Source organism: Martes martes (assembly GCF_963455335.1).
Source record: "Martes martes genome assembly, chromosome: 8".
NCBI classification, from domain to species: domain Eukaryota; kingdom Metazoa; phylum Chordata; class Mammalia; order Carnivora; family Mustelidae; genus Martes; species Martes martes.
This window is the reverse complement of record NC_137895.1, coordinates 105,751,252-105,769,080: the sequence shown is the minus strand read 5'-3', so window position 1 is coordinate 105,769,080 and position 17,829 is coordinate 105,751,252. Positions and strand designations below refer to the sequence as shown.

The window sequence follows — 17,829 nt, the reverse complement described above, 5'->3', positions numbered from 1 at the left end:
AATTATGAAAGAAAGAAAGAAAGATAGATTCCAAGAGAGCTGTAAGGCTAGATCTGTAAACACAGCTCATTTTGAAGAATTCAAAGTCACAGACCCATAAAAATCATATTCAAGTCGCTTAAATTATCCTCAAAATGGCTCTTCTTCTAAATTTGACCTAGTGACTGATGTAACAGCCTGCTTCTCCACAATACAAACTGTGTAAAGTCTAAAACTTCACAGCCAAAAGGAGCATCGGGCTCAATAAAAAAAGTCTAAGCCAATGAAAAAATATTACCTCCCTGAACTTGAGGTTCATTTGCTCTGTGGATAATAAAGTAATTAAAAAGCAAGTAGCTACTTGTACTCTCATGATTAGCTAGTAGAAAAGTTTAACTTCTCCACTGATGAATATTTTCTTACTTTCCAATCAATGATGCTGATGTCCACAACTTCTTAATATATCCCCATTTGTTGTTGCCTTTCAGATGTTGCAGCAATGAATTTACAATGACTCAGAATAAAAAGTTAATAAAAATAATAACACAAGAACCTAAAGTCCAAGAGGCAGATACACCGAACAAGTATGCCCCCAAAAGTATAGTTTTAAAACCATACTTTAACCTTTCTAACATAGTAAATCCACCATTCAGCTTGCCTATCCTTACCTTTCCAACTCTGCGATCTTCTTATCTTTGTCATTCTTTTCATTTTCCACTTCCTTCAAGATTTCCAAGAGGCGGTCAACTTCTGCCTGGGCCTTACTAGATTCATCTTTATACCTGGCAATCTCTCTCTCCAACTGCTGTATTCGGTCACTCATCTCTGGACTGGCTCTGGCTTCCAGTGTTGCCTCATGTGCCTTCAAAGAAAAGTGTTCAGATACTATCAGACATATATAATGGCAGCAGGAAAACCATGTCCCAAAGGACCATCTGTATTTCAATTTAAATAGAGAATTATCAAATATCTAATAGCTAGTCTTCAATTTATGAAGTTTTTCTCTGCTTAAATATTACATAGACAAAATATTAGTAATAACTTGAGAAATTATCATGGATTTCAAATGGATTTGTGTTTAGATGTACTACTGTACATATCTAAATATTAGGCCAAAAATCATCATATGACAAGACATGGGTTTTTTTGAGTCTAAGTGAGACATTCAGACAAGCCATTAGACTACTATTCATCTGTTACTGATCTCTCCAAAATAATCTTTCTAATCTCCCTCAAAAAGGCATTGCCAGAGATTCACTGATGTTACTATAACCAATGTCAATGCTGAGCTCTAATTTCCACTTGACCCTTACTTCTCTTCCCTTTTCCTATATACTGCTTTACCAAGCATGTATGAATCATGCTTATGTATTAATGAAATATTCATATTCATACATGTATGACTACCCTGCTCTGCGGGGAGCCTGCTTTTCCCTCTCCCACTCCCCGTTTGTGTTCCCTCTCTTGCTGTCTCTCTGTCAAATAAATAAATAAAATCTTCAAAAAATATATTAAAGGGGTACATATATATTGCTAGGAAATACTTCAGAAAGCACTGATGCAAAATACCTTAAGTAAAACAGAAATGTTCCCATAAATTGGGCTAAATGCTTTGTCAAAGCAAAAGCTGTACTTCTAAGACCAAAACCTTTACCAACATCTTTTGTTTCAGGTTTAATCAGTTAGGAAAATCCAGTTAGTAACAGTGGCCTTTAAAAGTGATTCCACTGGCAGACATGTATTTTAATGTGTCAGCAAAATTCTAACCTAAACTGGTATGGTTAAAAGCCACAACAGAGTAAAATCTAGAGGAAAGAGAGGCAGCCCTAGTGAATGAATGAACTCATTCAGGAATAAAACAAGGCAAAAGTAGCAGAAATGCAAACACTTCCCAAGCCTGGGAGGAAATTTTGATCTTATGGAAACTTCCCACTTTGTATTCATCCCAATATTCTTTAGAAAGGAGTCATTTTTTAAAAATCTAGAATTCCTACTTGAGAAAGGGAGAGAGAAGGTCAAGTGCGTTCATTTTCTACAGAGTAGTAAAAAAACCAATCATACAAAATACAGAAAAAACATCAACCAGGGCTTTATGGCACTACTCTGTCACATCACTCACTGGTCTAAATGGGTGGTTTAATACTATTTCAGGATCCTAAAGGGGGGAAAGTGTCAGTAAGAAAAGAAGAAAAAACCATAGAAGGAAATGGTATGGTATAAGAAAAGAATGAGAAAGAGAAAGAAAAGTAAAAGATAAATACATGTAATTTTTAAAAACTTGCAACAAAAAAATCCTCCAGAAAAAGCTATTCCCCCCACCCCAGAGGAAAAAAAAGAATTCAGCACTTTTTACAGTTCTAGTAACTCAGAAGTTCAATTTCAAGGCTTTCCTTAATAATTATGAGGTTATTATCTCATGCTAAAGGCATAAAATATGGAAATACACATACAGGATATAAATTCCTATGCTAGAAGTATTTCTGTTCCATTTCTATTCTGTTCTATTTTTGTGCTAGTACCGTACTGTTTTGATCACTATAGCTTTGTAATATAACTTGAAGTCCAGAATTGTGATGCCTCCAGCTTTGCTTTTCTGTTTCAAGACTGCTTTGGCTATTTGCGATCTTCCATGATTCTATACAAATTTTAGGACTGTTTGTTCTAGTTCTGTGAAAAATCCTGGTGGTATTTTTTTTTAATATTTTATTTCTTTATTTGAGAGAGAAAGACCATGAAGGTGGGGAGGGACAAAGGGAGAGGAAGAGGCAACCCTCTCCCTCCTGAGCCGAGAGCCCCCTGTAGGGCTCAATACCACAACCCTGTGATCATGACTTGAGCTGAAAGCAGGTGCTTAACCACCTGAGCCACCTGCTGGTGGTATTTTCATAGCCATTGCATTAAATGTATAGATTGCTTTGAGTAATACAGATGTTCTAACAATAGTTGTTCTTCCAATCCATAAGTATGGAATGTCTTCCCATTTCTTTGTGTCATAGGTTCATTCCTAAGGATCTTAACTGTTGTTGGTACAACTATAAATAGAATTTCTCTTTCTGTGCTTCATTACTGGTGTATAGAAATAAAACAGATTTCTCAACGTTTATTTTGTATCCTTGAGACTTTACTGAATTCGTTGATCAGTTCTAGCAGTTTTTTCGTGGAGTCTTTCAGGTTTTCTACACAAAATATCACATGATCTGCAGAGAGTGAAAGTCTAACTTCTTTCTTACCAATCTGGATGCCTTTTTTTCTTTTTGTTGTCTGATTGCTACAGCTACTACTTCCAGTGCTATGTTAAATAACTGCAGTGAGTGTAGACATCTATGTCTTATTCCTGACTGTACAAAGAGGAAAAGCTCTCTGTTTTTCCTCACTGAGGATAATATAAGCTGTAGGATTTTTGTATAAGCCTTTATTACACTGAGGTATACTCCTTCTAGATCTCTTTGTTAAGGCTTTTTATTCATGAATGGATTTTATACTTTGTCAAATACTTTTTCTCCATCTACTCAAATGATCATATGGTTCTTTTCATTTATTAATGTTGTGTATCACATTGATTGATTTGTGAATGCTGAACCACCCCTGCAAACCAGGAATAAATGCTACTTGACTGGGTGAATGATTTTTTTTTTTAATGCACTGTTGTCTGGTTTGCTAGTGTTTTATTAAGAATTTCTGCATCCATGTTCATCAGGGATACTGGCCTGTAGTTCTCTTTCTTCATGGAGTCTTTATCTGGTTTTGGTATCAGGGTAATGCTGGCCTCATAGAATGAATTTGGAAGTTTTCCTTCCTTCTCTATTTTTTGGAATAGTTTGACAAAAAAAAAAAGAGAGAGAGAGAGAGAGAGAGAGAAATAAGTATGGTGGGGATGTACAGAAAAGAGAACTCTTTTTTTTTTTTTAAGATTTTCTTTCTTTATTTGATAGACAGAGATCACAAGTAGACAGAGAGGCAGGCAGAGAGAGGGGGGAAGCAGGCTCCCCACCGAGCAGAGAGCCCAATGTGGGGCTTGAACTCAGGACCCTGAGATCATGACCTGAGCCGAAGGCAGATGCTCAACCCACTGAACCACCCAGGTGCCCCAGAAAAGAGAACTCTTATACACTGTTGGTGGAAATGGAAAACAGTATGAAGCTTCCTCAAAAAGTTAAAAACAGAACTACCATATGATCCAGGAATTCTGCTTCAGAGTATACATCCAAAGGAAACAAAATCACTATTGAAAAGATTATCTGTACTCCCATATTCACTGCAGCATTATTTATAGTAGCTAAGACAGGAGTCAACCTAAATGTCCACTGATGGATGAATGGGTAAAGAAGTCACGGTACATATATAGAATGGAATACTATTAACCCATTAAAAAAGAAGGAATTCCTTCCATTTCTAACAACATGGATGAAGCTTGAGGGCATTAGGCAAAATGAAGTATGTCAGAGAAAGAGAAATATTATATGCTCTCACTTATACATGGAATCTAAACAATTGAACTCAGACAAATAGAGAACAGATGGTTGGTTACCGGGGCAGGGAGAGGAGTATGTGAAATGGATCAAAGTGGTCAAAGAGTATAAACTTCCAATTATAAAACAGTAAGTTCTCAGGATGTACTACACAGCATGGTGACTATGGTTAACAATACTGTTCAATTTGGAAACTGCTGAAAGAGTAAATCTTAAAAGTTCCCACAAGCAAAAAATAAAGTAGTTTCTATATAAAAAAACAAACAAAAATAAATAAACCTACAAATAAGCTATAAAACAAAACAAAACAAATGCTAATATAGAAAACAAAGACAACAAAATCCTAGGCCTAATAAACTCCTAAAGAATTAAAATTGTAGGGACGCCTGAGTGGCTCAGTTGGTTAAGTGTCTGCCTTCAGCTCAGATCATGATCCCAGGTTCTGTATCAGGCTCCTTGCTCAGCGGGGAGCCTGCTTCTCCCTCTGCCTGCCTCTCCCCCTGCTTGCGCACTCTCTGAGAAATAAATAAATAAAACCTTAGGAAAAAAAAATTAAAGTTGTAGCAAATAAAAAACCAAAAACCATCTGATGATATTTGGCTCTATTTTTTTATATATAATTGACATATAACATTATATTAGTTATAGGTGTACACTGCAATGATGATTTGACATATCTGTGATGTACTGTGAAATGATCACCACAATGTAATTAACATCTATTACTACAAAGTTAGAAATAATCTCCTTCTTGTGATGAGAACTTTTAAGATCTACTCTCTTAGCAACTTTCAAATACACAGTAAAGTATTACTAACTATAATCACCATGCTGTACATTATATCCCAGGGCTTACTTATTTTATAACTGGAAATTTTTACCTTCTAACCTGCTTCACCCATTTTGCCCACACACCACCACTCCCCCCACCTTCCTGGCAACCACCAATCTGTTCTCTCTCTCTATGCGCTCAGGTTATTTTTGATTTTACATTCCACATATAAGTGAGATCATATGGTATTTGTCTTTCTCTATGTCACTGCCCTGCTTTTAAAATGTAATAGTGCTAGGGAAAAATTTATCTACTAGAATGAGCTAAAATCTGAAGCACAATATTTAACAATTATTCTGAGTCTTATTATATCTTATTGCTTTATCTTTATCTCAATCTTACGTTAGGAAATACACTCTCATTTATTCTAAGACATATTTTAAAGTCAAAGGTTTTTCTCTTCTTTCTTGAAAGTCAATTTCCAATATAAATTAATAAGTTCAGAAACACTCTGATAATATAAAATACTCAAGTTCATTTGACATCTAGTAGAACTAAAAAAGCTATGTGAGGCATGTACTGAGGGCGCCTGGGTGGCTCAGTCACTTGCACCTCCAACTCTTGACTTCAGTTCAGGTTGTGATCTCAGGGTCCTGGGTCAAGCCCTGCATCAGGCCCCCTGCTCAGCGGGGAGCCTGTTTATTTCCCTCTTCCTCCACCCCTCCCCGGAGTCATACAGATATGCACCCCGCCAATAAATAAATAAATAAATAGCCATGTATGTTGTTAACTCAACCTCTGTGATATAATCTCAAATTCCCTGGGATAGGTAACTTATTGATTTCATAAATATTTATGTGTTAATTAATAAAACTAAAGTTGATTCCCAGATATAGGCAATAACTGTATTTTTACTTTAGGTTTTAGATGTTATTGTAAATAGCAAAATTCACATATACACCTCCACGAAACAAGAATGTATAGGCCTGCTCCATATGAAAAACTGCTGTAACTTCAGCTCCAACATGTAAAAAGTCTGTAAGTCATCACTACCATTTTTAAAACAAGAAAAAGTTAAAAAACTGAAAATCAATTACTTTCCTGGGACCTATCAGAGAACTAAGGTCAAAGGGCAAACTACATCTCCAAAATCAAAAGAGTCATAGTTGAGATCTACCCACCTGGAGCAAAGCTGTTGGTAGAAACACTTCAATGGTGACTTTGAGGAATTACTAGAGGCTGAGTGTGGATGAGCATGACAGTGAGCATGACAGTCCTAGAAACTGCAGTTTTAGGGCAAACTCACCTTATTTTAGTGGACTTTACATCCAGAAACCCCACCAGGTTCTCAAAGTGAAGAACTGACAAAAACCCCTTTGGGTTCTGGTAAGGCTGTGGGCAGCAGTAATTGTGAAATATGCCCAAACTATACTCTACTCAAACGCAGAGTCTCCAGGAGCAAAGATTTTAACAGAGTTTAATCCCACCTGGCAGATAGGCATTTCTCCCATTCTACCCCCTCTAGCTAAGGGGGAAAACCTTTGTGAAGGTCACAGCCAGGGACAGAGGCTCATAAAAGACCAAAGACTTAATCAGGAGACTATAGAAAGTTTATCTTCCCCCACATCTTACCACCACACCAACAGGGCTCCAGTGTAATAACAAAGGGTAACAGCTGAAAGAGCTACAAGATGCAGACTCTTTCTGAAGAGAGAAACCCAAAGTAACAGAGATGAGAATACTAAAGGAATTTGAAGCCTCTGGCACCTACAGCTACAGCAAACATTAAATATAGCTCACCTCCTAGCCAGATTAAAACCTTACACATAGCTTTGCGCAGTGGCAGTATCGTAGCCAATGAGGTTTATCCGAGGCGCGATTATTGCTAATTGAAAACCTTACACATAGGCCTATTTACCCACTATCTAATACAACATACCTGTCTTTCAACAAAAAAATTATAAGGTGTGCTAAAAGAAAAGACACAGTCTGAAAAGACAGAGCAAACATAAGAACCAGACTCAGATATTTGACACTGATGTTGGAATTAATCAGATACGAAATTTAAAATAACTGATTAACAGTTAAGGTCTCTAATGGGAAAAGTAGGCAATATCAAAAATAGATGGGTAATACAATCAGAGAAGTGGACACTCTAAGAAAGAATCAAAAGGAAATTCTAGGTATAAAAAACACAAGAAAAATTAACGCCTTTCATGGACCCTTTAGTAGACTGGATATGGTTGAAGAAAGAACCAGTAAGCTTAAAGACAGGTCAACAGAAACTTCCCAAAATGGAGATGCCTGGGTGGTCAGTCAGTTGAGTGTCTGGCCGCAGCTCAGGTCATGATCTCAGGGTTCTGGGACTGAGCCCCACATTGGGTTGCCTGCTCAGCAGGGAGTTCACTCACCCCTCTCCCTCTGCCCCATCCCCTTCTGCTTGTGCTCTCTCTCAAATAAATAAAGTCTTAATGAAAGAAAGGAAGGAAGGAAGGAAGAAAGAAAGACAGACATAGGGAGGGAGGGAGGGACTCCCCAAAATAAAATGAAAAGAGAAAAAAAATAATAAAAAGAACAGTACAGAACATTCAGGAACTATGGAGCAATTTCAGAATGTGCAACATACACATAATTGGAAAAGGAAAAGAAAGGAGAAGAAATATTGTTAAGTAATAATAGCTGAGAATTTTCCAAAATTATGGATACACACCAAATCAGGAAGTTCAGAGCACCAGGCAATATAAATTCTATACATCTATACACAGACACATCATATTAAAAATGCAGAAAATGAAAGACAAAAAAGCTTAAAAGAAGTCAGAGGGGAAAAAAACACCTTATCTATAGAACAACAATGTTAAGAACTACAGTAGACTTCTCATCAGAAATCACTTAAGAAGAAAGCACAGTGAAACCTTTAAAGTGTTACACAGAAAAAACCCCCACCAAATCTAGAAACCCACGTCCAGTGTTGTTATCTCTCAAAAGCGAAAAAGAAATAGAGATTTTCTTAAACAAATAAAAACTGAGAAATTCATAGCCAGGAGACCTACCCTGCAAAAATATATTAAAAGAAATTCTTCAGAGGGCACCTGGGTGGCTCAGTCAATTAAGCATCTGACTCTTGATTTCGGCTCAGGTCATGATCTCAGGGTTGTGAGATGGAGCCATGCTCTGGGAGTGCAGCCTACTTAAGATTCTCGCTCTCCCTCTGCCCCTCCCCCTCCAACTCATGAGCGCGCACGCGCGCTCTTTCTCTCTCTCTCAAAAAAAAAAAAAAAAGTTCTCAGGCAGAAATAAATTATATAGGTCAGAAACTCACATATATATAAAAAAAGAGAACTGGAGAAGGAATAAAGCTAAAACTACATCTTTTTATTATTCTTATTCTTCACCTAAAAGGTAATACTTTTAAGTAGTAACAGTAATGTACTGGGTGATTATTGTACATGGATAAATGAAATGAATGATAACAGTGTCATCAGGGAAGGAAGGAAGGAGCTGGGAGTATTCTGTTGTATGTATCTGCATGACACATAAAATGGGATAACATTTTTTGAAAACGAACTTAGATTAAAAATGTTTACTGCAGGGGAGCCTGGGTGGCTCAGTGGTTTAAAGCCTCTGCCTTCGGCTCAGGTCATGATCTCAGGGTCCTGGGATCGAGCCCCGCATCGGGCTCTCTGCTTGGCGGGGAGCCTGCTTCCTCCTCTCTCCCTCTCTGCTGCCTCTCTGCCTACTTGTGATCTCTGTCTGTCAAATAAATAAATAAAATCTTAAAAAAAAAAAAAAGTTTACTGCATTATTTTTTTGATATGACACCAAAAGCACAGACAACAAAAGCAAAAACAGGTAGACTGCATCCAACTAAAAAGCTTCTATACAGCAAAGAAAACTATCAACAAAATGAAAAGGCAACCTACGGAATGGGAGAAAATATTTGTAAACCTTATAGCTGACAGGGGGTTAGTATTCAAAATATGTAAGGAACTCATACAACTTAATAGCACAGACACAAATAATACAAATAATCCCATTAAAATGGGTGAAGGACCTGAACAAATAGATACTCTTCCAAAGAAGACAGACCAATGGCCAAGAGGTACATGAAAAGTAGTAGCTCAACGTCACTAACCATCAAGGAAATGCAAATCAAAACTACAGTGAGATAACAACTAACATCTGTTAGAATGTCTATCATCAAAAAGACTAGATGGGCGCCTGGGTGGCTCAGAGAGTTAAGCCTCTGCCTTCGGCTCAGGTCACGATCTCAGGGTCCTGGGATCAAGCCCCACATGGGGCTCTCCGCTCGGCAGGGAGCTTGCTTCCCCCCCTCTCTCTGCCTGCCTCTCTGCCTACTTGTGATTTCTCTGTCCAATAAATAAATAAAATCTTTAAAAAAGAAAAAAAGACTAGAAATAAGAGTTGGGAAGAATATGAAGAAAAAGGAACCCTTGTACCCTGTTGGTGCGAATGCAAATTCATACAGCCATTATGAAAACAGTACGACGACACCTCCTCAGAAATTCTTAAATGGAGCTACTATGTGATCCGGCATCCAAAAGAAATGAAATCACTATCTCAAAGAGATACCTGCACTCTCATGCTCACTGCAGCATTACTCATAAGAGCCAAATACTGAAAGAATCTAAGTGTCCATCAATAGATGAATGGATAAAGGAAATACAATGTGTGTGTGTGTGTATACTGAAATATTATTTAATCATAAAAATAAAGGAAATCCTGCCATTTGTGACAACATGAATGAATATGGAGGACATTATGCTAAGTGAAATTAAGCTAGACACAGAAAGACAAATATGTAGAATCTAAAAAAGTACAGAAGCAAAATAGAATGGTGGTTGTCAGGAGCTGGAGGGTGGAAAAGTGAGGACATGCTGATCAAAGGAAGGGTACAAATTTTCAGTTGTAAGATCAATAAGCTCCGGGAATTTAACATTTAGGATGGTGACCATACTAATACTGTATTGCATACTTGAAATTTGCTAAGAGTATTAAAAAGTTCTCTCAACACAAAAAAATAAAATAGTAATATGTGAGGTAATGAATGTGTTAACTAGTTTCACTGTGGTCATCACCTCACAATGTATACACAAATCATCATGTTGTACACCTTAAATATACACAATTTTTAGTTGCTAATTATATCTCAGTAAAGTTGGAGGATAAGTCAAAAATGTATATGGCAAATTCTAGGGTAATCACTTGAGAAGATTTAAGAAATATAACTGATATGCTAAAGGAACAAGAAAATGGAATTATATAAAATGCTCAATTAAAAGAGGGGAGAAAAAGCACAAAACAAATGGAACATACAGAAAACTACAGTAAAAACCTCCTTATTGGAGTTGGGCCTTGTGGAAGTAGTATAATAGGAAAACATCAGTAATGAATTAAAATGGAAGAAACAATAATCCAAAATGAAACAAGGGAAAATATGAAAAGAAAATTGGCCATTAGTAAAATAGATAATAAATCAAAGTAGGGGAAAGCCATCAACCTCCTCTACCCAAAGATAACTTTAGTTTTTCTCATAAGCCTAAATATAAAGTCCAAGAAAAAAGAGACTATGGTAAAAAAGAGGTTAAAAATAAACAAACAGAAGAAAATGTGGGATTGTCACAAACAAGGGAGTTTAGAATATTAATGAATAATATCACTCTTGATAGTTACTCCTGTTACATAAAATACATATAAGCAGCTTCATCTTCAATATTTAGGTATAAAATAAAAAACTACCTCCACCTTTTCAATGAGGAAAAATAGCCAGCCATCAAATCTGAATCGGTCATAATCAAAATCTGTAATTTCACAAATAGAATTCTCCTACTTATTCACAAGTAACTTTAAGATATTAGATTTTCTTTCTTTCTTTCTTTTTCTTCACCTAAAAGGTAACACTTTAAAGTAGTAACAGTAATGTACTGGGTAATTATTGATTTTAAACATGATTTTACTTTTGACATACCCTACGTGTAAGGGTATCATGTTGAATACTCCCAATATATGGAAGGAGAACAAGATTTAAAGTGTCGAGACTAGGCTGCACCCTTTCTCATTAGTCATCAATATTGAGTTGGCCTCAATAGTTGAGGCCAACTGAACTGGCCTCAGTTAATGTAACTGCTCAAACTGTGAACTGTAAACTGCTCACAGAGTTGGTAGCTCAGAGATTAAAAATATGAAAGTGTTCTGAAAACCATAAACTGCCATATAAATCTTAGAGGGAATAAATCAAAGAAATGGAAAACAAATATATGTCCCACATCCTAATACTTGCCAGCATGGGTGACTATCATTGCTAAATTACCTCCTTCTAGGAGGCTTTATGCTAATGGAAGGAACATATCAGAAAATTAAGATTTTTACACTGTCTTATACTCCATAAATGGGCTGCATTTTTTTAATCTTTCTCTGATCTGTCAATTTTCTAAGATTTTGAGGATTCTCAGTAGTAACATAAAACAAGACAAGAACATTAAGAGAACTGACGAAGGTATAAATGATATTTTGAACTATGGGGGAATATTACACCATTGGCAAATTATTACACATTGAACACTGCAGAGCTCTCTACTGCGTTCTTATTTAAAGCAAAGTAAGAAAAGTGGAAAAACTTTCTTTAACCTTTTTCAATTGTGATTCCATTTTCAGACATTCCTCCTTCTTCTGTTCCAAAGCAATCTCCAGTGTCTTAAGCCGTGAGTCCTTTTTCAGTCCTGAAGAAGCCAGCGAAGAAGCATGCTCTTTCAGATCCAAGAGTGAAGCCTGAAAAAAGCAAAACACGTCTAGAATAAATACTCAGTACAAACAAAATGGAAATGTAAATTTTAAAATTTATTATCTTGGTGGCTTGCAGTTGCTCTTTATTACTATATACTGACACTTCCACTTCAAGAACATTCATGAAATATAAAACAGTGTCAGCTTCAGCTTTTGAGTCCTAACTAAAGTAAGCTTAATTCCCAAGAAATACCAACTGAACTGTGATTTAAAGAGTTCTATCAATACATATCCATTCCCATAAAATAAATGGAAGTAGATCAAGTTTCATGAATGAAACTAGTCATTAGCAGTAGTACTCACTACTAGTTACTTCAGTAGCTACAATGACTTAAATATAAAATACTTTCCCCTTTTAAAAGGAAAGTTCCACTAGAAACTTAAATTTCCATAAACTGTCTTAAAGATAACTAGATATAAAATCCAAGAGTGCCCCTAAAGCTCAGGCATTATTACATGATCACAGGCAGTATTTTTTACTATTTGGGTCACATTAACAGGACCTTCCAAAAGCAAGACCAAAATATACTAAGTAACCTAATTGGTCAGCAATTACTTATGATTTCTCTGCCAATACTGAGATGCACTTTAAGAGATATTATAAATACACAGCCCTCCGTTACATAAACTTTCGTCTATCACCTTTCTTACCATTAGCACAGCACTTCCATGTGTAACGGCTTCAGTTATTTTAGGATCTAAAAAAATGTCATTAATGAGTAAGAAACCAACTCATAACATATTGAAAAAGCTAAAGACTTAGGAAACGAATGATCCAATCTATTATGTCTCTGCAAAGCTTCGCAAAATTTCCCCTTAATGTCTTCTGAAAAGCCCTGCTATAAGAATATTAAGAAAAATCTTCCATCAAATACATTTTTTATGCATTATGTAAACGCCAACAACATATACATACAATGCACTAAAGCAAACCAAATCATTCTACTTTGGTGATCTTAACCTCTTTTTCTGAGAGGTCGCCTTGCAATAAGCTGACTTTTTCTTTCAAGTCTTTAAGATCTTTTTTGTAGTTATCAATTTCCTCTTGCTTCTCTCGTTCATCTCTGTCCCGCTGCTCCTTTAAGCGTTCAATTGTCCGCTCCTGATGAGAGAACACATCAATACGTAAGAAAATTCCTTTCATATTTATATTATGTGACCCTAATTCAGCTTTCAGCTGATAAAATTTCACATTTTCATGCTCCATTCAAAAGACAGGGCTAAGTTGTTAATAATCAACTTTTCAAGGAATTCACCCTTCCTACCTCTCTTGCAATAACAAAGATGTAGCTTTGCTCTTTTGATTCCCCTAGGTTTCTTTTCCTATAATCTTAAATAGTATTAGAAGTCCCTAAAGTAATCTTTTGGAAAAATTCCCTTTATTCAATTTCCAATAACAAAAACTTGACACACACACACACACACACACACAGCCCTAAGAGTGATAAGTAACACATATTTTTTGTTGTTGTTGTTGTTGTTGTTAGCATTTTTTTAATTTAATTTTTTTTTATTTTTTAATAAACATATAATGTATTTTTATCCCCAGGGGTACAGGTCTGTGAATCGCCAGGTTTACACACTTCACAGCACTCACCATAGCACATACCCTCCCCAATGTCCATAACCCCAGTAACACATATTTTTTATATGTAACTCACATGTTACCCACAGACAATGGAAACAACTCACAATTCGCATACCAAAAAAGGAAGAGATTTGGGAAATTATGATATGTTGAATTAAAGCATAAAAAAGGGGCAGGGGGGAAGATGGGGCACCTGGGTGGCTCAGTCAATTAAGTGTCTGCCGTCAGCTCAGGTAATGATCCCAGGGTCCTGGGATCGAGTCCCACATTGGGCTCCCTGCTCAGTGGGGAGACTGCTTGTCCCTCTCCTTCTGTCCCTCCCACCCTTGCCCTCCCCCTGCTTTCTCGGTTCTCTCTCTCTCTCTCTCTCTCTCTCAAATAAATAAATAAATAATCTTTTTTTAAAAGAAGGGGGGAGACAATCCATTAAAAATTCTGTCAACCGATACTCTATAAGTCTGAAAGTTGAAGCAATTTAAATATATTTCTGGTTATTATTTCTGACTATATCCGGGGATCAAGCCTTGATCCCTGGCACATAGCCTGAAGCATTGTGAGTCCAAGAGGCTTAAGGAACAATGACCCTATTCCTTTAAAAAAATCCAATTACAATGCCCCACCAAGATTCCTTAAACCTCCTTCTAAGACATTAACACCTAACTGGCTGGGCCACTTCTTCATTACGTCAACCATTCCTGAAAAATTAGGTTTGCTCATGAACGCAAAACGAAGTAGCTAAGCCAAGACTAGAAAAACAACAAGTATGTTTCTGTTAATAACTAAAATCCCAGATTTTATTAGCTACCAACATGGTACAGTAAAGGATAACTAATTATATACTGCTTCCTAATGGTCAATGTCTGATATTTCCACATCCCCAGGTTCTAACAGATGAGATAAATAAAAAGTAGTTTCCTTTTCGTTCAGAAGACAGTAAGTGGGAACTTATGGCTTAGTCTTTAGAAATTTCAGCCATTGGGGGCACCTGGGTGGCACAATTGGTTAAGAATCTGACTCTCGGTTTCTGCTCTGGTTATGATCTCAAGATGGTGAGATGGAGCCCTACATCAGGCTCCTAGCTTGGTGTAGAGTCGGCTTGAGTTTATTTCTCCCTCTCCCTCTGCCCCTACCCCCTCTCTCTATCAATATTTAATATTTACATTAATAGATATTTAATATATCTATTAAAGAAAAGAAGAAAAAAGAGGAAGGAAACAAGAAGGAAAGGAGAGGGGAAAACTTTCAGCCACTACCCTCCAGTGTGAAATCCATCTTGCCTAGCAACAGATGTTTAAGTTGACAAAAACAAAACGGCTTTTCTATCCCTTTATACTATCTACAACAGCAATAGTACAGAAAACTCTTTTCTCTTTTGCCCTAAGGGATTTCTTCTGCCTTTTAAATCCAAGTCTCATTACTAGAGAAAATTTAACATTAATGAGAAAGAAGAGCAAATGTGTCTACAAAGGGTCCAAACCAGTTACTCACTTTCTCTGCAAGGGCCTCTTCCAAAGTTGTCAAGGCAGTGTCGGTGTTAGTAGTGTCAGCCTGCAAGGATTTGACTCGTTCTTTCAAGCTGCTCATTTGCTTTTCCTTATCTCTAAGTTGCTCTTGAAGATTTTCAATCTAAGTGTGGGGAGAAAAAGGAAATTAAGAGAAATACAAATAGTCACAATAAAAATCATTTTACGTTGGAAATAGATCAGGGTTGTCTCTGAATGTGTGTTCCACAGAAATAATTTAATACTAAGGGTATCCAAACTGAATGCAAAATTTAAAAGACAGAATTTAGAGCCAGAACACAGAAAAGACATACATGTAGCTATGGACATATATGCATATATATAAATCTCTCAAAAAATAAGGAAAGTAGCTAGAGAGAAAAGAGCCAACATTTAGAGATGGGATTGAGAGTGGAATGATAGGAAAGACAAGAGAAATGGGATAACTTCAATAATGACACTGTAAATCACTTCACAGTGAATTGAGGATTAGAGCAAGATAGTAAGAAAGACAGATCAGCTCTATAAAGAAAAACTGTTCTTAAATGCTAGTGTAAAAATTATTTTTATATCACTTTTTATCCAAACATGAAGGATTTTCAATGAAATTCCTTATTGTAGATATTCATTCCTTCATACACATCTGTATGCATTCATTTACTCAAGGAGGTATTTACCAAATTCTTTATTATATTGCAAGGCACTAGTGGGTACAAAGAAAAATGAATAGACCGAGTTTTATTATAAGATGGTAAGAGAACTCACCATTATGTAGCTGAATCCAAGCTATGGATGGTCCTGTGTGCAATCTAAAGAGCACAATTTTATTCTAGACAGATGGGAACCATTAGGTATTTTTAAGCAAAGAAATGATCTGGTCAGTTCTGCATTTTAGACAGTTAATTCTGATGGTTCTGGAGGAAAAAATTTAAGGGGACTTATACAGAGACATGGAAAATAGAGTTTATCAATCCCCCAAGATATACTAAAGATTAAATGAGCTAAGAGAGATGGAAAAAAAGGGGTGGGTTTGAGAAACATTTTAGACACAGGATGTTATCACGGGAGGTTAAAGTACATATAATGAAAAACACTGAGAAAAAAAAAATGAAGGAATTGTAGTGAGATAGTCTTAATAAACTAAAAGAAAATAAGGCAATTACTATAGATCTCACAAACTTCATTCATTCATTCAACACATACCTGAGCTCTTGCTATGTGCCAGAAACTTTTCTCAGTGTTGAGAATATAGAAGTAATCAAAACAGACAAAAATCCCTATCCTCAAAGAGGTAACATCCTAGTACAGCAGACATTAAATGAATGAAATAAACACAGTATGTAAGCTAGAGATAAGTTCTATAGAGAAAAATCAAGCAGGAGATATAAATTAGTCCACTCTGAAACTAATACTAGAGCGAGCTGGTATATTTTACATGGTTTTCAAAAAGCAACATAAATATTATCTCCTTTGAAAAGATCTCCTTGAGAATAAAATGCTCTTTATACTCAATCACAAATACACTTGTTACATTTACATACATAGACTCTCTCCATTCTTTCATCTATCTATATGTTTACCACCTTTATCTCTATTTATCCCATCTACATTATAACACTAATCCCTGACCATATTGTAATTCTTTGATACATGTCTCTACAAGTAGACTGGATCCTGCCCCTCATATTTGGCACATACTAGGTATATAATAAATATCAGTTCATTAATCAGTAAATGAATAATATATAAGCTTAGACTTCTAGAAACTGTATTTAGGCATACACATAAACTCCTGCCAAGAATGGAACAACAAAAGAAGTCTAGATACTGGCTAAAAGACACATAAGAAGACGCTCCATATCACTCATCATCAGGGAACTACAAATCCAAACCACAATGAGATACCACCTTATACCTGTCAGAGTGGCTAAAATTAACAACATAAAAACAGCAGATGTTACTGAGGATGCAGAAAAAAGGAAACCCTCTTACACTGTTGGTGGGAATGCAAACTGGTGCAGCCACTCTGGACAACAGTATGAAGGTTCCTCAAAAAGTTAAAAATAGAACTACCCCCCAATCCAGCTACTGCACTACTAGGTATTTACCCAAAAGATACAAAAATACTGATTTGAAGGGGCACACACATTCTGATGTTCATAGCAGCATTATCTACAATAGCCAAATTATGGAAAGAACCCATATGTCCATCATCTGATGAATGGATAAAGAAGATGTGGTGTACACACACACACGCACATGCACACACACACTGGAATATTATTCAGCCATCAAAAAGAATAAAATCATGCCATTTGCAATATTGTGGATGGAGCTAGAGTATATTATGCTAAGAGAAGTAAGTTAGAGAAAGACAAATACCATGTGATTTCACTCATATGTGAAATTTAAGAAACAAAACAGATGGTCATAGGGGAAAGGAAAAAAGAGAAAGAGAAAGGCAAACCATAAAAGAGACTTTTAACTACAGAAATTAAACTGATGGTTAACAGAGGGGAGGTGGGTGGGGGGATGGGCTAAATGGATGATGGGTATTAAGGAGGGCACTTATCATGATGAGCACTGCATGTCATATGTAAGTGATAAATTACTAAATTCTACTCCTGAAAATATTACACTATATGTTAACTAACCAGAATTTAATAAAAACATCAAACAAAACAGAAGTCTAGATACAACATTCAGATAACTTCC

The 17,829-nt window shown here is 36.2% G+C and overlaps 1 protein-coding gene across 3 annotated transcripts in view; it reads right to left on the bottom strand.

Moving 5' to 3' along the window:
• The window catches only part of ERC1 (ELKS/RAB6-interacting/CAST family member 1), a 549,895-nt gene that overhangs the window by 361,665 nt on the left and 170,401 nt on the right, over positions 1 to 17,829 (bottom strand). For all 3 annotated transcript variants that reach the window (XM_080810688.1, XM_080810687.1, XM_080810689.1), the window contains 4 exons: positions 15,101 to 15,238; positions 12,986 to 13,126; positions 11,869 to 12,009; positions 648 to 841 (listed from right to left, as the gene is read on the bottom strand). In XM_080810688.1, the coding sequence (XP_080666814.1) occupies positions 648 to 841; positions 11,869 to 12,009; positions 12,986 to 13,126; positions 15,101 to 15,238 (614 nt within the window). The remainder of the gene's footprint in view (positions 1 to 647; positions 842 to 11,868; positions 12,010 to 12,985; positions 13,127 to 15,100; positions 15,239 to 17,829) is intronic.